Raw genomic sequence first — 25,427 nt, 5'->3', positions numbered from 1 at the left:
TGTACCGCAGATGCTGAGACACCCTGTATAATATCATAATGTTGTTCTTATTAACCCGAAACTTTCCAATTCAATGACCAAAGGCTTCTCGAAGAAGGTCCTCAACTTAACCTGGAACGACAAAATAAAACTTAAAACTTTCGTTCAACCTCACTTTAAATGCCACTGTTTCAAATAGGTGTTCATAACCACGCCAAAGGAATCGTTGCATCTATGACTCCCACTATGCCCAGAGTTGCAACTCGACGTACGATTCGTTGCACGATAAATCGTTACGCGTGTGGCTCCCGGTTTGCGTGAGTGGGATTTCAATCGTTCGCCTCGAGAAGCAGAGCACCATCGATCACTATTGGAAAGAAAAACCGGAGAGAGTAAAACGATACGTCGCAGGATCCGTACAAAGACCGTTTTGTCGTTGGTCGAGGGAAGGGCTTTCGAGTCTGCTACAGGGAAAGCGTCTTCCGATGCTCGATAGGCACGCGCGGCTACCGGAAGTGCAGAAGGCTCGCGTCCTGTCGCGATGGATGGATCTGCACGGAAGCCGACGAATCAGGCTGCGTCCACGACGCACGTCGTGTCATACAGTGGATGTAAAAAGTATTCGTGCAGTGACTAAAAGCAACTCCGCGTATGACCGAATGTCGATCAGCAATACATATATTCATTCAAGAAAGGATTCGAACGCTTGCATTTGAAATATTTAATTAATAAAATATCCATATTGAACTGAATAAATAAATCGAAACAATATGGTATAAATTTTAAGGTGTATGACTGAAGATTATGTAGGTAAAGTTAGAAATTAATTCAACGATGTATAGAATATTTACAATGTATTTATTATAAACACGCATCATCGTCGAGTCACAAAGGTATTCGAACTCTACCTGAAATTTTTAAGAATAACACTTCTACAAATCTTTTGAGTATTTTTCAATCTTCTTTTCTGATAATATAACGACATAATTGCAACAAACCTGACATAAATAAATCAGAAAGATAGTTAATAGTAAAGTGGTGTAAGGAAGGAAATTTGTATAGCGAAATTTTACAATTTATTCTGTTTGATACAGATATTTTATTAACGCATTCGCAACCGGCAAATATTTTACGTTTCTAATACCGAGTAAGAAAATAATAAAATTCTGAAGCTGGACATCGCAAATGTGTATCGTTACGGCGAAGATAAAAATTACAAAATATGTTTTGAAATATCAATGGTGTAAATATGTAGTGTATAAAATAAAAAGATTTTCATAATTCTTTCATAACCAGGAATAGAATTTGCAGTGACGTGAATTCGAATACTTTGTGGATGAGTGTATATTTCTTGAAATTTCCATAAAGTCAACTATATCTTGATATGCCATTGAAATTTAGTGCCAATTATATTACCCTTTCTTAGTCTTCAATTATGCTTAATTGATTCTAAACATGAACATATGTAATCCGTCCTCTGGAGTATTTACGTTTACTGTTTATTTAAATTTTGTTGCCTGATATGATATTCGAATGTGAAATTTCTATAAAACCACTTAGTTTGTATTTAGTTCCTGTGTACTGAACATTAACAAGATGCAATTAGGTATGTAAGTGTGGAATTAATCTACTTTCTCGTGGAAATTGCAATATTATATATCGATTCATTTTGTTTAAAATGCTACGTAAAAAGGTATTAACAAACAAGGAAAAGGCATCGATCGAAACTTATACAGAGATGTTCAAATACTACAATTGCCAAACAAAAGAATAGATCACGAACTGTTATTACTGCTATTACATAATTACATAAATTTAAATGAAAACTATGGTCGGATCCATCCTACAGGTTTTCATACAAGAAAGAAAAAACAACGTTCGTTGTTAATGAAAACTGTCATAAATAACTGAGAAGTGCATCTTCGTACAGACTTACAAGTAACTACAAAGTTCTGGGCAATGTAAGTGAACGAAAATGCTACAGAAACCAATACTTGAAGTAAATCATAAAGAGGTCCGCCTCGAGTTTGCACAAAAACACATGTCACGTACCAAAGAATGGGAACATCTTATCGTTTCTAACGGAAAGAAGTTTAATTTAGATGGACCGGATCAAGTATTATTGGCACGATTTAAGAAAATAAAATGGTATTTTGCTGAGTTGAAATCTCAACACAAAAATCCCAATCGATTCTACTAATATTAACAGAGTACACAGGATTGTTAAAAACGGTTTTGGTATCTTTCATTTATCAGCGTGATAACGTTGCAGTGCATACATTAAAACACACGAAGCAATGGTTACCTAAAAAAAAATATAATATCATGGTTTTAGCATGGTCAGCTTTTTCGGGAGTTTTGAACCCTATCTAACAAGTGCCATGCTTCACGTACATATATGTGCATGTTTGATTATCTGCAGAATATTTAACAAATAGTTGGATATGTGATAATAATTGCCTTGATTTTAAAGTCCTTTCGAAGATATACAATTCAGCAAGTCAATATTAACAGACGCAATTATACATATAAACTTCTGTATCGAGTTAGTCGTACGTATAACTTTCCAAGTTACTCTATACATACATATTTAACGTATATGCGAAATATAACCACCTTGCTCGCAATTGGATATTCGCAGTCTGTTTCGATGTCTCAAACAACGTTAAACCATCAAGTAGTAGCTTGGATAATTGCAGCGTCACGGGTTAATTGCAGTTCTCGTTCGTGCTATACGCAGTCTCGTTATAAATTGCCAGTAACTCTAACGCATGTAGCAAAAAAAAACAACAGTCATTAAAATATACACAGAATGTTTCGTTTAAATCGGAATGAGTAACATCTCATGAAGGGGTGAAACTATCAAAAAAATATTGTTACAAAAGTTATTTGGTTCAAATGAACGAATTGTATGGTTTAAATAATTTTGTTGTAAGTAAACTAGCGAGAGAGATTTGAAAAACATATTGATTTTTTTAAATGGAACCTTGCATGTTTTTATTTATAGTATGATAGCATTTGTTTAGATAAATCCATTCACCTATAATACATGTTCATTTATTATAAGGCTTTATATAAAGTCTTAAATTGGAGTTTAAAATCAATAGATTTAACGGAGTTTGTCAGTTGATTGGCCAAAGATAGAGCAGTTTCTTTCCTTCGTTGCATCTTTTATTTTTGTTCGATCGACTGACGGGCTGCGTTAAATTTACTGACTTCAAACTCCAATTAAAGACTTTATATAGCAATAAATGACCATGTATATTACAGGTGAATAAATTTATCAAAATAAATGCTATCATGTTGTAGATAATAATATGCAAGGCTCCATTTGAAAAAATGAATTTGTTTTTCAAATCTCCCTCACTAGTTTACTTACAACAAAATTATTTACACCACATAATTTATCCATTTCAATAAAATAAGTTTTGTAAGTACATTTTTTTAAATAGCTTCATCCCTTCATGAGATATTTACCTATTTTCATTTAAACGAAACACCTAATAGAGTAAAACTTTACCACTCCAAAAATATTTTATCCGAATGTCGAATAATCCAGTATAGTTCATACTTTATTTCTCAGTTCTGTAAGAAATGGTAACAAAGCTGCGAATAATTGTATGTTTACGGAGCGCTCGCACAAGTCCAATGAATGTTTGCGCAGTTTCATCATAATTGGCGTCCGACAGTTTGCAGTATTCCCTTTCAACAGTTTCGAGTTTACTGACAGAATTTATAGCGAGGCTAGGCACAGAACACCGATCGATTGTTCCCTTTCGTTGGAACGTTTTCAAAGGACCCATTATTAGCCAGTAATTAACGTTATTGCGTCGCGGTAATTGCCAACCCGATGAGACCGTGTATACATATAATATGTCTCTGTTTCTTGGGACGGGTTGGCCGTCGAAGCGTTTAGACGAATCGTGGCTCTTTCGCGAGAAAATCAGTAGTTTTTTTTGACGATTTGTGCACAGCAAAGTCGAGTTTACTCGGCAATCCTCCGGTTTCTCCCTTTTAGCCTCTCAGTCAATTCGAACGCAGGGAGTCGCTAGCTCCAGTAAAAACGTCGGTTGTTCCTCTTTCACTGTCGCGAACTCGAGCTTAATAGTCACTTAAGGATCACGTGATAACACTTCGTTGCGTGAGGTTTCTTCTCGGTTCGCCTTCTTTTCACGACGTTAACAAATGGGTCTTGTAAGAGTTCGTTTTCATCACTGGTCATCATGCGATAAGTTATTAACTTGCAAGTTGTTATAAGGAGAATATAAGAGGGAGTATGGTTGTCAGACAGAAATTGTTGGAACTTTATAGTTAGTTCTTGATGTTTCGAGATGTCCTAAGTTCAAAAAACTAATACAAAAATGATTAGAAAATTTGATATATATAGATATGTATACAGGATCAATAGTAGTGATGGCATGAAAAATTACTAACAGTTTTTATTAAAATTATATTAACATTGCTTTTAGACCATATTATAATACATATATAATCTAATAACAACATAATTCGTGAAAAGTGAAAAGAATGGTCTCTAATAATCAGAACCGATCACAAAGAATCACGAATCACTGTGAGAAATCATCGTGATTGAATCACGAGTGATTCAAAAGTAGCAGTTCACGCCATCTCTAATCAATAGTAGAGATGCGTGACGTTACTGTGGATTAATAAAAACACGTGCTTAATAAAAATGCGGTTTAACAAAGGAAGAGTTTAAATTATATTATTAAAGTACTAGTGCAATTATGATAACTTTTTTTTTATTCGGTAGATTGACGCTTTAACATTAATTTTTGATTTTATCACAATGTTTCGATATGTGGATATTCCTAGACGACGCTTTAACGAGACCACTTAAAAGTAGAAGAGTCATTCGGCGAGCAGGATTTGATCGTACTTGATCATCTGAAACAAAAAAGTAAAATATTACCTTCTTTATAATTACATTTTGAAGGTACTAGCGATAAGATATTCACAAAATTTTGAAAATTGTTAATAAGGTGGCGTATAAACTAAAAAATGATATTTTAAGGTATCTTTTTCCCTATCTAATGGCTAATAGACGTTGGAAACAATTTTGTTAACATGAATCTCGCCGCCAATACCACCAATTACGACGTTAACAAATTGTACAATTGTTTGAAAATTGTAGAAAAAAAATTTCATCCCGATTGATGTAATGGATTTTGTGCAATCCTGCTCGTCATTTCCAAAAACGTGTTTAGAGAAAAACGCGTTTAAAGTTTCGTACAAAAGTAGTACGACGCTGAGCCGGCCACGTTTGGGGTTCGACAAATAATGAACTATGCAGAATTTGATAAAATGCTTCTGTGATAGTCATTGTAATATCTCCTAGATGATAAATATGTAGAAAAAACATTTTTGATTTTTTGAAAATCTTACACAGGTAGACCCCCTTAAGTCAACTCTGTTTAGTTTCCGCGTTCTGCGTGTATGCTATTGTATTGCGACGGTTAGTCCTTCATTTTTTATTAACTTGGTACATCGAGAGTGGTTTGTCAGAAAATGATGACTATTTCGTGTCTCCAACTCGGTGTAACCAATTACAGGTCGATCAGACGTTATGGTGGTCGATGATCGCCACGAACGCGCGCATAACCCAGTTTGAAGACGAATTTCGGTCTGCCGTCCATGGAAATGCCGCGTGGATGCGTAGTCGCGCAAATTCCAGGAACTGAATTACATCGAATTTGAGGTGGTCGATGGGGTTGCGAACGTCATCGCCACCCACCGACCCAGCCCGACCTCCTATTGGTCCACGAGGCTATAGGTTGCCGGTCTCGCGAAATGCCAACTCGCGTAATTGCGAAATTGCCATCGTTGCGTTCCCCCCGATCGATTTCCGTGGGAGCAAAGCGATTCCCGTTGTTCCTGCGACGGGGGTTGAACTGCTAGTTAATTTCACGTTGGCCGCGACAGGGATCGTATTACGCGACCGTAACAGCCTTCTATTCTCGAACCGAGGTTGTCCGATATTTCTGAATTTCGTTTACCCAGATGCGATTAACTCGGATTTTACTTTACCCAGTCCGTCCGCTTTATTGCTACCGCCCTAACCGTCTCTCCAACCCGCTCTCTCGACCTCTTCCTATTTCGGTTTAATTATTTTCCTCCGCGAAAGCGAACCGCGCGACAGCCTCGACCTGATTGCCGCGAGCCCTTCAGATCCTGTGCGCGTTTCAATGTACACGGACCCGAACATCGCGTATATTTTGATTTCAATCGTGGATTATGACACTTCTGTCGATACGAAGACACCGGCGGATTCGGCTAGCGTCGTTATATCAAGGAACCACTATATTGAGTTGTTTTTTTTTTAAGATTTCAAGATTTTTAGGAAATGCAATTAAAACATTAACTTTAGGCATATGTGCGCCATCCGGGTTTATTACTTGGGTCCGGATGACGCAGACATGCGTCTCTGAGATTTGCATATATCTGTCCTAAACGTCCTATAAATGGTTGACTTTCTCTTCATAAATGTCACAACAGATGTTTCACGATCGTCAACACTGTGATTATCGATACGATACAAGTTCATCGCTTGAATTTTATTTCAGATCGCAGTCGGAGAATATTTTTCGAAAAGTTTCCTTAGGCCGATCTCACACGGCGCAACCGATTTGAAATTGGCGTTGCAAACCGTTTGCGCTCTTTGTTTTACCTACTCCACTATCTTTGTTTTACCTAGATCTACGGTCCCGTGCAACTATGTAGTTCCAGAGTGGTTTGAAACTGATCGATTGCGGCTTGTGCGATCGGCCTTACACTAACAATTGTTTTCGTGCATATCATATAAAGAAGAAGCACTAACTTTGATGATATGTTACAGTAAGATAAATATCAAATTTTTACTTTTTTTTTTTCAATGTGAGAATCTCTGTTAATTGCATGTTACAAAGTGTAAATCGTGAAGCGAAAAAGTAATTCACGACTTTCCTCAAAGTTTAATTGAAAAATATGAGTTATGTAACACGCTGACTGTCAACTCGTGATTTGCATTATTGTCTAAGACGCCAACAATCTCGTAGTTTCTCTACTTGCCATATTTGTGCAGGTACGATGAAATTCGTAGTTTATCACTGTAAATGTGGGTAGATAGCCTCAGGGAGAAAAACAAAAAATCAAGTCTGGCTTACATGAACAAAAAATTTACTAATATTAGGTTGGCCAAAAAGTTTCTTTCGTTTTATTAATAATTAATTCATACACAATATTTTATGTTTTATGTTACATTACAAAATTTTGTACACTTCATTTCGCTCCGTTACTATTACAGCATCAATGCCTAAGAAATTAGATTGTCTATTTATATAAACACTGCCACAGAAAATAATTGAATGCAACTCACGAAAGAAACTTTTAGGACAACCTAATAGATTAACAGAAAATATAATCATGCCAAGTTTATTCAAAATCAAAAGTAAAAAAGTATTTCTGATGATTACTGCGCACTATAATTAACGTTCCTAATAATACAATATGATTACATTAAACTGACGTTTTACACCTGAATCCTGAAAAGTATCGTGACAATCAACGTATTAAAAAGTTAGCAATTTTTGCAACGTAACGAAATTGAAAACGAAAGGGCAACTCCAAACACCTCGACGCCAATGTATTAATAAAAAAAAGTCAATTTTCCATCCAAACAAAACCAAAACTCTACCTTCAACGCTACGTTGTTAATGAACGCTGAGAAAATGTATTTATCGATGTCGTAACGAATCGCAACGCTTTGCCTTTGCTCGCTCTCGCGGTTAGCAAAAACGACAAAGGGCATGGCTTTTGCTTTAGCCGCCAACCCCGTACGTTCCTTTGCTTCTCCAAATTGTTCTTCGAGCGTGCGAGATCGGCTGAACTTAAACGCGGTTCGTTGGGACAATTAAGTTTACGCATCGCCGGATTTAAGGACTCTTCACTCGCGTCGTAATTACTTGCGATGCATGGCTCTTTCCGATTCGATCGATTCGATTCGAAAGTGTCTTCAACGGAATCGCTTCGAAAATTTTACGTTCTCCGAATTAGACTCGTACTACGCGTATGCTACTCGTTCGATAGGTTGATCGACGCGCAATCGTCGTTTGAAAAGGGGATTTCCCTGCTTTGGAACGTTAATGAAATCTATTTTTCCATGAATATTCTTCTCAAACACTGTTATTCACCCTTGTGTTGATAACCGGGTATCCATCCCTATGTTTCTAAGTAATTTATTTGTGCTTTTGTAAAAATATTACAAAACCGCTTTGGATCTCCATTCTGTAAACATTTTCACGTCGATTTACATTTTGAGAAAGTGATTCTTTTTTACAATAAAGATTAATATATTATATCTAATAAGTAGCCTTAAAATTCACCTTTTAATTTTCAAATAATTTTTAATATAAAAAACGTTAATGTGGTTCAAATATAAAAACTAGATATATCGTGTCGCTGACTTTGTTTTAGATCTATTGATAACCAACACTTTTGTATTGCATTATTTTCACCTATATCCAACCATTTGGTTAACTTAGGCAGATAAAGTAGCCAAGCAACAAGAAACGCTTTTCTTCCGACTTGATTTACAACTTTTGAGATTTCCAATTGAAAATGTATTTTTATCATAATAAAACATAACCTATGTTACACAGAGATAGTGTAGCTTCCTATTATTGAAAAAATTTACAGACATCGCCCACACGCAAGAGTTGGAAAGATTGAAAATCAAGTGACAGGATGTCTCACGACTAAGTGATCGCGAATTAATGATTTACCGCGACAAGACATTTTTTTTCAGCTTTGATTCGTGATGGAAGTCTTGATGCATCAATTGTAGTCTTGGCCCTTCTCATCCTTTGCGAAATATTGAAATACTACACGAAATTCCTACACACAGGAATTTCAGTCAAATCGAAAATGAGTCGAAAGCACTCGAAAGTAGAAAATATTCTAGCATCCTACCCCTCTAAAAAATGGCCGGCGGCAGACGAAAGGTTGAACGACGGTTGATCGTTTAGCGTGTTTTGCGCTGTCGACCTTGTCCTATCTTTTCTTAAACAAACGAATATATTCCGACGGTGAATTTTCGCGGCGCGGCGGGAAACCGAACTTGCTGGATGAGTAAACTTCGTTTTCCTTCAGTTTGATCGCGTGTCGAAGGTGGCAGAGAAAACGGAGCCGCGGTGGTGGCTCCAATCGGTCGTCGAAATCCCTAGTGGCTCGTCGGACAGGTTGTCCCGTGACAAGAGTCGACTCTCGCGCGTCGATGATCGATCATTCTGGCTGTGGTGGCGGGCAACGAGCATCGTGACGATCGTCGGTACAGAACGAAGCGGCGAAGACCCTTCTTGGGAAATTTACCGACAATATCGCGGACGGGACAAAATGTGCAGCAAGTGCAGTGAGTGTTGCCAAGGATCTAGACACAGTGTGGACGCTAGCCCCACGTCAGGATCAGATTCCGAGGCCTCAGGTAACCGTTTTTAAGGATCTTGCGGCTTAACCGACCATCCTTGCCCGGCTTCTTCGAACGAGCGACTCTGCTGCTCACCTTTCTCTCTTACACTCTTGGACAAAACGATAACACACGTGTGCTATCTTTAACACGTTGAACGTGAAGCTGAATTTGCTATACTTTCTGTTCTTTGTTAGCTGGCAAAGCGCATCTGACGAATGTTTTATATCGCTATAAAATGTTTCAATGAACCAACACTTTTCTTCCTTCTTACTACATTTTTTTTCATTGTTCTTTATAAACTACATAAAAATATCTAACCTTTATGTTGGATGTAGTATTTTGTAGCTTTTAAATTGCTCTTTCACGTGATGCATTAAGGACTATTGAACAATCTCCGTTAGTAGCGTACATCAATCTAAGAGGGTATGCTGATCGAATGAATTAACTCTTTTTTTCTTTATTCAAGTCATCGAGGATGGATTGATTGCTCTACTTGACTTTATATTCTTTATATTCTTTTTAACTTTTAACTCTTAGTCCGTTTACGGTTGTATAGTTTGCAAATGGCCTTAATTGTCCCAATTCACCTCAGCTGTAATTGAATTGTTTTATAATGTTATATATTATTTTCAATATGAGCTAAGCTATAATTGCTAATCGAGGAGATTGGACACCTTACTAGATAAATGCGTATTAGTGTTTTAGGTGTAGATTCGACCAATATAAAATTTTGTACAAATATATAAACATTCACAGAAATATAGCCGACAGGCTCTTGTGAGACAGACTGTATTGCACCATGACTTCCATTATTGGTTTTATCAGCAAAGAATGTCTTGCTATACCTATCATTCAAACCACCAATGGAAGACTATTTTCCGCATCCGGCAATATCGTAATACCATCTCGAGCAAAATTGATATCGGAAAATGTTGAAAAATTATGTTTCTTACGTTATCATTTTGAATAAATTATATATTCGGAGAACAATACATATTTGTATATAGTGAATTTTACGAATAGTTGATTTCGATAACGCAATATTCACTCAATCGTATCTCACTCGAACTTTTTTTAACACTAAACCTACCGACGATCATTTGTAACTATTTCTATCGTGATGAAACAAATAACTAGTTTCGAAGACACTTTTTCAATTGAGTGCAAAAATATTTCACGTGGTATTGAATTGAATAATACATTAAATAATTATACATATATAAGAACTCCATACAAAAGTTTGAAAACGGTCATTTGACCGGTCATAGTAGGTTTAACTTGTTCTGAAGTCGTCGTGTTACCCGAATATTTCTATATTACCGATGTCTGTCCAATTTTTTCTACGGTTGACCGAAACAATCGAAGTCCGTCAATTTCAGGTACTCATACCCGTACCCCTACCGCAAAAAGTGAAGGGTGCCATCGAAATCCAGTCTCCAGCCGCGTTAGAAACGTTTGTATTGGGTTATTTTCGCTGCTGCAATTAAATATCATCCTACCAGAAATATAACCCCCTGAATACGAATAACAACAAAGAGTTTTTGAAACGTTGATTTATTGGCCTCTTTTGGTAGACGTCTAGCTTTCCTGTAAGATAATACGTATTTGCCGTTCGGTAGAGATTCTAGCTTCTGACTTTCGTCGAAGGTAAAAACCTGCCCGTGAGATGTCTCGAATCGCGAGGATTTGAAAGCGTATCTTGCGCGCTCACTTGATCTCCGTTTAACTCTTTTCATTCGAGCGTTCTTCTTCCGGTGTAATCTGCGCCTGGGATCCCTACGGAGAAGAAACGCGCGTCTCGTTCTTTTCCCTGCGGGATTAACTACTAACGCGATACTTTTTTCTCTCTATTTCGGTCTTTCGCAGAGCTCGTCAGACCCAAAATGAACTTTTAATCTCTTGGTTCGAACACACCGGCTGCACCGTCTATTTAAGTTAGCCCCTCCGCGAGGCTCTGTTATCTCTGTGCAACTTCAAAACACGGTGTATCTATAGCATCCCTCTATTATTCTTCCGTAAGATCAGTCAAACTGTACGTCTATCTACATTGTATTGCCGTGGTTAATGTTACGAAAAACAAACAAAAGTAGTTATTTTACTAAACAGTGATGTCTGTTACAAAAAGTCGTCGGTGAAATCCCCTGGTATTTTGTATTATCGAACAACACAGGAATAAACGCCCTTACAACACATAAGATAGAATTGTATTTGTTGAATTTGTCATAATTTTAATTTAGCTAATAGATGGGTATTAGTAAGTTTCCTAGCTGTCGAGTTTGATCTAAAGGCTGCACATACAGAAGATAGATTTCAACTGGTTGGCATGTTTAAGACAGTATCTGCTAGAAAAGAGTCTCGCTAAAGAGTCATCTAGGAAATCTGGGTCAAAACGTCACAATACTGTTGCTTCTACAACCAAGAATATTACCTCTTATATCTATGAGCCGTTCATGAAAGTGGTGCAAGTTCGTCTTCCTTTGTTTTGAGATACAAGAGGTATCAAGGTTTTACATTTCAATTAGCGAAAAAGTCAGATCAAAGTGTTCGAAGTAATCGTCGTGCATGGATGATGTATGCAATAATACATGCATCGTGACGATGTTTTAAATCTAAAAGTATCACATTTTTATCGTAAAAACATAAGAGATTATACTGAAACTTTTTTGCAGACAACAATAGAGTATTCTTCAAGTACTGCTTGCGGAAGCTTTGTATGAAAAAAAAGTGGATGCACACCATTTTCACGATAAACGCCTCGTATAAGGTTTAACTTCAAATTTGCTACACGGTTCGCAGAACCAGCTTTCGTTTACAGTTTTCCGCGTTTTACCACATTTCTCGAGTCTATTGTTCTTTCTTTCGAGCGAATCGGATGCTTTGTTCTCTTTGTCTTTCAACTTCTGCCGACTAAAAATTTGCCATTGTTCCGAGAAAGTTACACGAAATAACTTTGCTTTGCGTGTTTTCTTATTGCTTGAGTTTTCCATCTTGCAAAATTAGAGTATGCTCGAAGGAACCGAGTATCGTTGTTTGCTTTTTAACTTGATCTTAATTGCTTTTTCGATATATTGATGAATGAATTAAATGTAATAAAACACAATAGCGTAAATTCTTCTTTAATTTGAATTATACCATATCTCAATTTCATTATAGTCTCTGACGTAGATGGCAAGGTGTACCATAGAAATGAGAGATGACTGATTTTTTTTTTAAAATCTCTTAAGATCCTATAGATCCATTTCGCTTTACAATTTTGACAATACAGTGTTGATACAAATAACGTTTGTACGTTATTTAATTAATCTCTTAATTGTTTAAGAGATTATATATTTAAATGGATAGAACAGTCGTTTAGAAAGGAAAAGATTCGCAGACAAGCTTCGATGTTCAGCTCGGCTATAAATATATCTATGTTTAGGGGCAATTGAAAACCCATTTTGTACAAGGACCTTAGCAGATCAAGCCTTGGAGCTAGACGGAGATTTTGCCGATCAGAAAATACCAGTTTCGATCGACACCAATGTTGACCGCGATTTATATTCTCTACGTGGACAATAATACACACTGTAGCAGATAAATCTTTAACTTAAACGGTCTTCGTAATTAAACGCAGAAAACATATTTTGCAGTCAATATTGGTGTCGGTGTATTTTGGTTGGCGAAATCTGTGTCGGTGATTTCCATTAGAGCCGATCGCAAACAGTGGAAAATTTATGATCGAATGGCCAAGTTCGCGTTCGAATTACGTTTCCAATTTAAGCACGTTTCACTATCGACGTTGGTAAGGTATCGCGGATACGTTCACGGCGATACTTCTTGAAAGACGCATGCGCACTCAGGGTTTCTTCTCCGTAAGAGTACTCTATGGTAAAACACTGATGCACGACTTCCTCTTCCGGCATGCCACGGTTTCTGGCAGTAACGAGACTGTTCGTGACGCGTACAGTGTGAACGAAAGGGACTCGTTTAGGCGGCACGAAAACATCTATGGTACCGTAAACAGGGTTACGAAGCGAAGGATACCAGCCCTCCAGGGGTTGGCTGAAAGGAGAACGTTGGAAAAGAGCTCCGGGGCTTGCTGCACACGCCCTGCCTACCCTTCACCGAACTCCCCCACCGTCCCTTCCTCGATTGCAGTTTGTAAATACACAAACCTTTTGACTTTTAGATTCGCCTGGAGTTTTAGGGGTGTATTTTCGCGCGAGATGTTTGTCATGGAAATTTTGCTAGCGTAAGGCGACGAGAACTCGATGGCCAACTCGCCGGTTTTTATTAAATCGTTAGTTTCAGACTACAGGTATACGGTACGCGAAGAGATGGTCGGTTCTTTTACATTATTGGTCGTAGCTCGAGAGCACATGTATCGATTGACCATGAATTTTTCGTGTGTTTAGCTCGCGTACTAAGAAAGCTCACCGTGTAATTTTCTTTGGAACTATCGGCTTTAGATGAAGTTGTAATTTTTTCTTTGTAATTTGAATTATTTTCGAACATAAGCGCTGCTCACGTACCGTATACACTGATGGGCATAATTATACGACACCCCATTTATTTAAACAAAAAAAAATATGTATAAGCTAGTATACGTAGCGTAAATGATGATGGGATGAAAGAGTGCTATTCGCGAACTCCATCACAATGTTAACAAACACAAAGCGTCGAAGCATTTCCAAGAATTGTAATGTTTGGTTTCTTCTGTAGGACAAAATTATAAGACATTAATGTTAGTCGACTACAGACAGTCGTTGAATTTAAATGTATTCGTGTGTTTCGTACTTTGAATTCTCTATTATAGTGATTTTGTTAGTATAAAATAGAAAAACATTAAAACTAAAATCATGCGTGGTAAAATTCTAACTGAAGAGGAGAAAATAGAAATCTTTCAAAGAAGAGCGAAATGAGAGAATTTAAAACAAATGTCACTAAAAATGAAAAGAAGTAGGTGTGTAATTCGTAATTTTTTAAATAATCCAAAAAATTACGGGAAAAAAAGAAGAGATCTGGAAGACAATCATCTCTTACTTTAAGAGATAAAAGAGCAGTTTTAAGGTGTGCATCAATTTTAGCTCTTACACCTAGGCAAATTTTAGTAGAATGTGGGTTAAAAGTATCTGTAAAGACTGTAAATAGAGTTATACAAAAGACACAGCATCTGAAACGAACAAAATTTGCTGTTAAACCACCTTTGTCGATAGTACACAAACAACGTTGACTGGATTTTCCTCTTAATCATCTACAGTGAAAGAAAAAATGGCGGAAAGTGCTTTTTACTGATGAAAAAAAAAATGAATTTAGATGGACCTGATGGTTGGAAATATTATTTCCACGATTTACGAAAAGAAGCAAAAATTTTAAGTCGCCGTCAATGTGGTGGAGGATCTGTGATGTTATGGGCAGGCATCGGGTATAATGAGAAGACCGAAATCAAGTTCATTGATGGCAGAATGAAAGCTACTGGTTATTTAAAACTAGTAGTAGAAGAGCAGATTCAGAATCATGCTGAAAGAGTGGCTGGTGAACATTTCATATTCCAGCAGGACAATGCAGTTGTTCATATAGCTGAAGTTGTAAAAAATTATTTTCATGCTCAAAATATACCAATTTTAGATTCTTCAGCACGGTCTACGGATCTCAATATTATAGAAAATGTGTCGGGTCAGTTGAGTAGAAGAGTATACGAAGATGGCAAACAATATAATAGTCTTAATGATTTGAAAGTAGAAATTCTGAAAGGTTGGGAAGACTTGGATCAAAAGAATATAAAACATATATTTAAAAGTCTACCGAAACGAATGATCGAAGTTGTTCAAAATAAAGGAGGCTCTACACATTATTAGTACTTCAAAATGTGTATAAATTTTCAGAACTTTTGTACATTCTCTTTTTCTTTTAAGCAGTGTCTTATAATTACGTCCAATCAAAATTGTATTATTTTTGAATAAATTAGAAATGTTTTATCATTTTTCGCAAAATTTATGAAGTTGTTATTAAAAAATAAACCATTCTGTTTTGACGATGTGTATTTTAATATAACTACATTACTAAGTACCTAAACCAATATTTTTCGGGGTGTCTTATAATTATGTCCACTAGTGTACCGCGACTTGTACTCACATTCATTATTGTAATGTATATCTCAGTATAATTCGGTTTATATAGTTTCTGTTGTGTGATATGTTACAAAGTATATTTTGTTTAACAGAATCTAAATTTTATTTATTCAACATATCGAATTTGTAATGTAACAAACAATACACTAGATAATGTATTATTCCTGCGTCGCATTATTAGAGTTATAATTAGGAAACACGGAAATATATCGAGTGTCCGAATATTATAGCGACGGGGAAACAATTCATTATCTAATAAATTGTTTGTTATGTTACAAATTCGATACGTTAAACAAATGAAATTTACATTTCTGTTAAACAGAACATACGTTCTAACGTATCACACAACAAACAATGTGTAAACTGAATTATGGTCATACATTGCAATAATGAATAAAGTGCTGGTAGTGGTCGAATATTAATACGAGTCACTGTACGTCGGTTATCGCGATGGGGCGTCGACGCGAGGCATCGACGAGTTCATTTCGCGGATTGGGGTGGTCGAAGCGAGGAAAATGGGTCGACAGGGTGGCGTAAGTTTAAATTCATACGTCCCGCGTGGCTGAGAATGCGGAAGTACCAGGTACCGCGGAGGAGGACGCGACACGGTGGAATATCCTTATAAATTTACGCGAAGCATAGTCTGCCCTAGCTCGAGCAAAACCAGGAGCTCGCCGTTTGCGCTCGTGAAATATGCACGATGTATATACCTCGCGCTACCTACACCTTTCCACGACCCTTTGTATTCACTCGTCCAACCGAGTGCAGTCGAGAGTTTTCGGAGGTTTCGTCCGCTCTGTCAGTCTGCAAACGAGGACTAATTTTCCAAAAATTCGCCGTAAAGTACCGCGAATGTGTATTCTAGTTATTATGCCATTGGCCACATCGAGACACATAGGCAGGGTTTACGAGAGAAGGGTGCAGGGAGTACATTCTGCGTAGGCTCAGGGTCGAAAAGAGAGCTTGAAAGAAAAAATTGAAAAGTGGCATCTCAGGTGTTTGGATATATCGCGCGAAGACTAGTGCTCACGTTTTGTATTTAAAAATGCGCAGTTAAAGCTATTATATCTATCTAATTTGTTAGTAAAGTGCAAACTAGTTTTCATGGACATTTTAAAATGAATAGAAAGATCTACTTCTAAGTTGTTGCGGTAGTTTAGAATACTATTGGCATTTTAATAAACTCAAGCTAATTAAGAACTGTTCAAGGTCTGCAATATCTTTAGAATTTCTTGAGGATTTTGTAAAGTAAAATATCGAATTATACATATTAAAACAAGCAATCAATTTTCATCCTATGATTAGATATTTTTTATACAAAAGACCAGCTCTCCTTTATTTAACACGATGATCGCAATGTCGCCCATATATGACAGGGGTTTTTACTAAGGAACTAAAAAATTAATTCTGAAGATCGGATGTTACAGAAAATAAATCTAGATGGTCGTCGTGAATTTTGACGGGGTTGTAAAGATAAATACTCTCACAAATGTTAGATTATATAGTTTCCAATCGTATAAGAATAGAATTTCAGCTTCAGAAATATTTTCATGAGTATTTGTCTGATATTTAAAGTGTTAAAAAGCAAAGAAATGTTTTTATAATAATCTGAATTTTAAGGCAATATGAACAGGACGTTTCATTGTGAATTCTCTAACCTTATCTGTATTGTAGTCTAAACAAAAATATTTAAATTGAATATACTTTCTTATGTATGATCTTCTTTCATTTTATGTATTTTATGTAATGTAAAGTCATGGAAAAATGTATGAATACAGAAAATTAACAAGTCTCATGCCTTCGATAGCCTTTCTGACCTTGCAGTCTAGAACTCCTTGCATAAAACCATTGTGGATACAAGTAGTTCATTCATTCCTTCAGGAAAGGAGGGTTTCAAAAAATACTCTGTACCCTCTGATAAAATTCTTCTCAAAGGCCCTGCGTATAGGTAGGCACATAAAAGAATGTGGGCTACTGTGGATAACGAGGTACTATAGATAATTGCATTTTACTCCAAAAAGAAGAAGAAACGGAGAACAAGTTCCGATCTAAGTTTTCAGTAAAAGTAGAGAGGTTTCTAACCCGTCTTTTGACGACTAGTCTTCTGCAGACTTTCAACCATCTAAAAATACGTTAAAGTAAAATGTTACTTTGTTGAATTTTTTTTACTTTGAACTTTAAAACTGTCTAAGACCTCGTATGTTTCAGTTAAAATTTGTTCTTTTTGCTACACACTTAGGGTTCAGGGTTATTAAAGAAAAAGAATTGCGCAAAATACAAATTTTATGAATTTATACATTTTACAAAATATTTATCTAAATTCGTTTTTAACTTCCTATAACTGTCGAGCACACAAGATTAACGAAATTGCAAACGTTTCAAATTTTTAAAAATGCTTCGAGATGTACAATAAAACACTATTCACAGCGCCCACCTGTCCTTGTGATTTATTTAATACAAATTACAATCTGAAGATTGATAGATCGTTCGGTTATACAACAAATTTGATCGATGACGTTGATCGATTAAAGCGTATTTACATAGCTATTCAACGAAACAGGACATTCCAAATAAGTTGAAAAGAGACATTCCATCCGACGTCGGGCAATACTCCGCGGACAACGTCTCCGACTGAAACTCGACGACGTTGGTTCTCAAAGTTTCCAAAACTCTAAAGAAGGCATTACGCGACTCGGGAAAGTTTGTTGTCGCGCGCTCGGCAATTAATTTCGAATTCAATTTGCGCCGTGACGCGGAAAACCGAAATTACGAAGTAATGCTGTGTCCACTCGAGAGTTTCACTATCGAGAACAAAACCCTCTAGATACAGCATCGAAGGAAGAAGTTCTTTCGCGCAGACAGGGGGGGGGGGATCCATTACACGACCGAGTTGTGGGCTAATTACTTGGCGATTACTTTTGTAGTCATCGCTCAGAATTGTCAAAGTAACCGGTAAGCGCATATCTACACCTGTAAGTTGCAACTTTAAATCGATATTCGCAATACTTACCTCTGACCATTGTCTCAGAGTACATAATGCGTAATCTTCCAAGAGAAACTGCATAATGCACGTTTCAAGCTATCGAATGGCATCCAATTTCCATTAGCGAGAAGGGTTTGCTAAAAATTTTTAATTAAGGATAGCCCATACTATTCCCGGTGTTCCGTACATTATTAAAATCTCTGAGGACGGATAATGTCGAGGAGGATCAGAGGCGGAGTCGTTCGTCGTTCGTTCGTTTCCGCGTCCAGCAAATTGCCGATGGTCTCCATGATGCTAATGGATGCGTATCTCCTTTTTCTTGTTGCAGAGGAAGAGTGGATTTCGGATGGCAAGGGTCGACAGTCCAACGATACCGGTGAGTTTTCCTGTTTCATGAGATTCCCTTTGAGAACGTCCTGTCGAAGATTCTTCTCGTTTCTGTTTTCTACCGTACGCGTCGATCGACTCCTTTCACCCCCAGTGGAATCGCTTAGATTTATTTCGCTCACGATGACCCTTTGCGCGCTCCAATCTCTTCTTCCTCTCCTCGAGTAGACGCCGCCGCGCAAGCTTAACTTAACCCTTGGAATCGGCGTTGCGTCTGTTGGGTTTCCCCGGTTCGTGTTTCAGCACCGGCATATTCTCCCTTTCGGCTACTCCACGCCGCGTGAAAACGATACGACAACCGTCCCCAATGCTGCTTTCAACCCTACTTGCTCCCATTGCGATAACCCATTAGGTGCGAGGAGAATTTTGCATGATTGTCCTGAGAAGTGACAATTTGTCGATCGTTGAATACGAACTCGACTTTGACTCGACGAGAACGGTTTTACTGAAATGAAAATTCTTTGTATACATTTACAAGGAAATAAGTATTTTTAGTATTCATTTATAAATGAATGAATAGTTCATGTATTCGCTTACAAGAAATGTAGCTCAAATATTTTTGATGATATTATTGGGCTAATAGAAAATGGAACATCGAAAAGTACAGTTTCCCTCATTTTTAAATTTCCGTAGCTAGTCGAAGTTCACTGTTTCTGACTGTTCTACAACTTGCAGATTTTCCTACAAACTGGCGTTAAACGTATCACTGGTTTTTCTTGCGAGTTTATTGGCCGCGATTCGAAACTACCGAATAGAACGTCACGACACTATGCGATGTCTGTAATTCGAGCGGCACGCCGATCCAATAATCGAATCGGACGCCCTTAATTCCGAAAAGCGGATTTCAAAGCGAGCAACGCGATCGTGTCTACGTCCTCGACTCTCTTCTCTCGCCATAAGATCTTTTAGGAAAATTTTGTCGATGAAGCGCGTGACTTCCTGTTATAGTGCCTTCTGTTATAGAATCTCGCAAACGAGTGGCAAACCAAATCACTGAAAATATTTGATACACGCGTATAGCTTGATTATATCATGGATGGATTATACTAAAACTTAATTGCCATTTGTTATTATTTTTTGTTTCGGCAATGAAATTGTGAAGTAAGAAATTTGAATTTTACGTTACCTATTGAGAATATCGGAATTTAATTTCGAAGAAACTTTTTGTCAAACTTATCGGGATTTCTGGCCGTGTAGAAAATCGCCGTTTGAACGAGATGGTGAGATTTAATGCTAAGGCTTCCATTAGCGCTCGACAAGCAATCTTTTTACGAAGCAGTCGGAATTGTCGACAAAACTGCGTAAAAAGTTTTGCCCAGCCATTGAGACATGTGAAGTAGTTAAACACGGTCGAGTCGTCGAAGATACATTTTTCAAGACTGAGAGCTCATTATCGATGCATTTGCTCGCATATGAATTCTGAACTAGTCCAAGAGCTGGCTACGAAAATCACGAATGATAAGGTGCAGTGAAAATTTGTATCTAAAAACACTCCTTACTAGATGACAAAGCCCATAGCGCTGCAGCCAGAAGGCGCTTCCGGGGTTGGAAACGTGGGCGGGCGGTCAAACATGTTAATTTTTAATCAAAATAAAATCTTTGAGTGTAGCCTTAAAATGTTGTGTAGTTATAGTTTTTAACTGTAGAAATCGCGTAAAGCTACTGCCAGAAGTCTAGGCCGGGGCTTAAACGTTGCCAGAAATCGATAAAGTTATAAAAAAATTGTTTAAATTTTAATGACAAGGTGCAATTCTGGCGAATTCGTTTTCATATTATTTATTGCTTAAAAAGCTGGATAACAATTGCCACAAGACAGAATGGTGGCTAAGTGCATGAAAAATGATAATATCGTCATAAGTTGGTAAACAGGAAAGCAACTCTTTAAAATTTAAATAATATGGTGCAGTTCTGACAATGTGTTTTTCTTATTATTTATATTATTAGTTAATTACATATGCAATGACAGAAGGCTAAGGTGTGGAAAATGCAAACAAAAAAGAACAATACTAATTATTGAATTGAAGAGTAAATAAATTATGCGATACATAAAATAGACACATTAATCGATTACATTAATTATAATTTTGTTTTAAATTATTTATAATTATTTATACTTATTCTTCTTTTGTATACTCCTTATTTATTTATACTTTATAAAATGTTGATGATCCATTAAACTCGATTCGATTTTATTTATCGCATAATTTATTTACTCTTCAATTGAATAATTTGTATTGTTCTTTTTTGTATGCATTTCCCGCACCTTAGCCTTCTGTCATTGCATATGTAATTAACTAACAGTATAAATAATAAGAAAAACACATTGCCAGAACTGCACCATATTATTTAAATTTTAAAGAGTTGCTTTCCTGTTTACCAACTTATGACGATATTATCATTTTTCATGTTCTTAGCCACCTATCTGTCTTGTGGCAATTGTTATCCAGGTTTTTTAAGCAATAAATAATATGAAAACGAATTCGCCAGAATTGCACCTTGTCATTAAAATTTAAACAATTTTTTTATAACTTTATCGACTTCTGGCAACGTTTAAGCCCCAACCTAGACTTCTGGCAGTAGCTTTACGCGATTTCTACAGTTAAAGTAGAATTAAATTTAAAGTAGAATTACCATTTTTTGGTACAATTTGAAGCTAATTTGTTATGAAATGTGTATAATCTCTTAAATATCTTCATTTTTATGTCAAGTATTATTATTCTTCGATAATAATAACAGAATTGATACCACCGTTTAATATTTATCTGCGCCAAGCAGTAATTAAAATTAGTATGTTTAAATTAAATGAAAATACTGATGTGATAAATACATTTTATAAAGTAAATACGTTTCGTGGTATTTCGAGTATAAATAATAATTAGTCAGACTGTTTAATGTTTAATTTAAACGGTATCATGTTTATCAATTTCAACTTTTTATATATTGTTGAATAACGCATTGCATAAAAATTTATATGAAAAAAAAATCATAGGATCTGTACGAATAGATCTTTTCAGAATTGATTTAAAACTGTTTAGTAATGAATTAGATTTTTAAATGATATTATTAAAGATTCTTATTATTTAGCTGTCAGGTAAAACCACTTGTAAACATAAAATTCAATATAAAAGTTGCTATCTTTTATTACTTTTAATAAGGGTAGAGTAAAAACGAAAATGTTGCAAGTACAAAAATATGATGAAAAACTGTAAAAAAGAACTTCAACTGTTCCAAACTTTCAAATTCCTTAGTTTCCTCTTTCTTTTAGACTGTTTTTCTTTCGCAACGACAGAAAACTTCTTAACGAGTCTTTTTAATAGCTATTAAATATTACCGGAAACATACATCTTACTCCGATATAAAATATTTTCTTTTTCTACCGAGAGCTCGTGAATGTGTATTAGATTATGTCAAACTTCAATAATAACTATTGTAAGATAATTTTAATGTAAATTTTAATACAAATAGATAATTTTAGTGTAAATTTTAATACAAATAGATAATTTTAATGTAAATTTTAATACAAATAGATAATTTTGATGTAAATTTTAATACAAATAGATAATTTTAATGTAAATTTTAATACAAATGTTATCTAAATGAAAATAATGAACATCCACTTGTTACATTGCCAAGGAACATCAATACCAAAATTTAGTTTGTTTCTCAAGCATCTATGTTCTAATTTGGTTTATTTGTTCTTACGTACTCTCTAAGTGTCCAATCGCGTTCGATGCAAATGCATAATCGATTAACGATTGAGAGTGGCAGATGCTGATGTGTTTCGGCAGTTATAGCATTATGCGCTGTAATGACACGTTCTAGCATGTCATCAACTATATACACCTCATCGTTACTGGCTCGCGATGAACTTGCAGAAACACTTCAAGTTGAGGCACGCTTGCCCATTCATCGATTATGCGTTTCCATTGATGGTAACGGCGAACATTTCGAACACTACTTAAAGGTGTTATTAATTTCGTCTTGATCGGCTTCCGAGTGATGAAAGCGGATGGTAGTGATATTTTATACCAACTCTCATTCTTTGTGACGTATGTAATAATTATTATACTGTGATAAAAGAATTGTAACAAATATCGCTTGTATTCTTTAATTATTTTCGTTTACTTCTTCACACTTAAATTCACGCAGAGAGCAAGGTTGAAAACATTGAAAATTTTATTGTACATTTATATACATATGGTGATTGAGGAAAAAACGGACGTAATAACAGATTATTTTGAGATACAAAGATCAAATATAATATAACTCCTTATAGCCGCGTTCTTTGCAATGTCAAATGACAGAACGATTTTTGAAAAACACACTCGCGAGCGACGTTCGTTGCGTTTGATCGATTGTCGCGCGATAAACGCACGAATTCGGAGCCCAACTCCGAATTCCAACTCCAACTACATATGTAGTATATAATTCAACAATCTCCTTAAATGCACAAATTTCTCTACGATAAATGGAAAGTAACATGATCCGGGATCGGATATCTCGATGAGACCAGGCTAATGCAACCATCAAACTTTTTTTATTATTACCGTTTTTGTTGTAAAACTGTTACCATCATATTCCTGACATTTTTCTGATTCAAATGAGACCAAACAGGACGTAATTCACACTATATTTACTACGTATTGTCTCACCGAAATAATCCCGGTGTTGGTCGCCATTTTTGCATGTCGCTCCGTCCTCTTCTTCATTCGCTGTCCTTCTCCACACTTGAAGTTTGTTGGCAAAACATTAGAAGATAGTAACGACTGAAGGTGGTATGCAGAATCAGAGACCCAAAACATTGCACTCGAGTGTTTTTATGTGTTTACACTTGACACGTGTCGAGCGTTGAACGTAGAAGAGGACAGATAATGAAAGAGAAAGAGGTCCGAGAAAAAAAACACTCGATAGAAGAGTATCAATCGGTGAGGATCATATTACACCGGTGGTCGGGGCTATTCGGACAAAACTACAGGCAAAAGAAATAAGAATGAGCTAGCAGCGGAGGGGTTGGTATCTGAGAGACATACAGAGTGTCCCAGCCTAAGTGATACGGAGCTCTAACCCTAAAACTATCGGCCGAATGCCAAAATTCAAATATGGAAATTGCATTGTAAAATGGAGCTTATGTTTCAACGCGAAGAAATTTTTGTTAACTTAATTATTTAACGAGATATGATGGTCAAGTTTCGTTTTTCAAATGGAACTATATATTTTTTTTTATACCATGCGATAGTACTTTCCAAGACGAATTCATCAAGCTTTAATGTGTTTACTCTATTTTTATTAGTTTTCAAGCTATAACGCTTCAAAGTTTGCTAATTTTCAAAGAGAAAACTCGGTTCGGTCCCATTGATGCAGTAAGCACCATGCGGTTCTTGAAATTGATACGGAGGGTCTCGTTTGGGATTCTAGGCCCAACGAAGGAAAATGAGAAGAATCCCAATATTCTGGGCCTAGAATCCCAAGCGAAATTCACCCTGTATACAGGGTGTCCCAGACTTAGTGTAAGAACCGGAAATGGGGGGCAGCTGAGATGATTCTGACCCACAATTTTGTTTGCAAAAATGTTGGATGGTGCTTCGTTTTCGCATTATTAACAAAAAACCACCGACCAATCACAGCGCGCGCTACTCGGTAAGCACCATCTGACATTTTTACAAAGGAAATTGTGGTTCAAAATCATCTCAGCTATCCCCATTTCCGGTTCTTACACTAATTCTGGGACACCACCTGGGATAGGGTGGTCCACCTAAACCAGGACACCTGTATATCTCTTCCAATTGTGATGACACAAGAAATATTTCAAATGCAATTTGAATGGTACGAGGAGATCAATACGCTGCAATAAATTTTTCCCAACTTTTTTATGGAGTTTTCAAAGTCATCAATGATTTTTCGCTCAGAACTGCATATTTTTTCCATTCCATTATGTAACTAACATTAAAATACGCTCAGATTTATATAATGACATAACCGTAAAATTATATTGTACTATATAAATGGAGCCTACTGTGATTAAGACAAGTGGAAAGACAAACCGTGCAAAACAAATTCTAGATCTATTTTCAAATGCTACAGTGAACTTAGTGGAATTGTAACATGAATAGTTAGAGCTTATACTGCTACTATTGTTCGTTTCGAATGTATTTCGAATATCCATTGTAATATTATAAAGATAGTTTAATAGAAAATGAGTTATTAAACATTGTTGCATACTTTTACTTTTGAAATTTTTTAAAAGATACAAACAATCGGATTATCACTCGCCAAATTAATATTGAATGATTGATTCAAATGGATCGAATTTAAGGAGTGCGTGCGTTTCGTCTCGGAATTGTCAGTAGACTCATGGGTAGGGCTGCATCTGACAATTCCTGCCCTAGACGCGTCGTTTTCTTGATGTATGAATTTCGAAATCGTGACGATTGGTTGAGTCTCGATATTACGACTCTTTTTCGACCAACGCACTTCGAGAATGATAAATAATTGATTGAGTTTCATG

The 25,427-nt window shown here is 36.3% G+C and overlaps 1 protein-coding gene across 3 annotated transcripts in view; it reads left to right on the top strand.

Annotated features, from left to right (window-relative positions):
• LOC128894199 (uncharacterized) overlaps positions 1-25,427 on the top strand; it is a 294,902-nt gene that overhangs the window by 84,220 nt on the left and 185,255 nt on the right. For all 3 annotated transcript variants that reach the window (XM_054155770.1, XM_054155772.1, XM_054155769.1), the window contains exon 4: positions 18,864-18,911. In XM_054155770.1, the coding sequence (XP_054011745.1) occupies positions 18,864-18,911 (48 nt within the window). The remainder of the gene's footprint in view (positions 1-18,863; positions 18,912-25,427) is intronic.

This window comes from Hylaeus anthracinus, unplaced genomic scaffold (assembly GCF_026225885.1).
Source record: "Hylaeus anthracinus isolate JK02 unplaced genomic scaffold, UHH_iyHylAnth1.0_haploid 3, whole genome shotgun sequence".
Lineage (NCBI taxonomy): Eukaryota > Metazoa > Arthropoda > Insecta > Hymenoptera > Colletidae > Hylaeus > Hylaeus anthracinus.
This window is presented reverse-complemented; position numbering and strand designations above follow the sequence as displayed.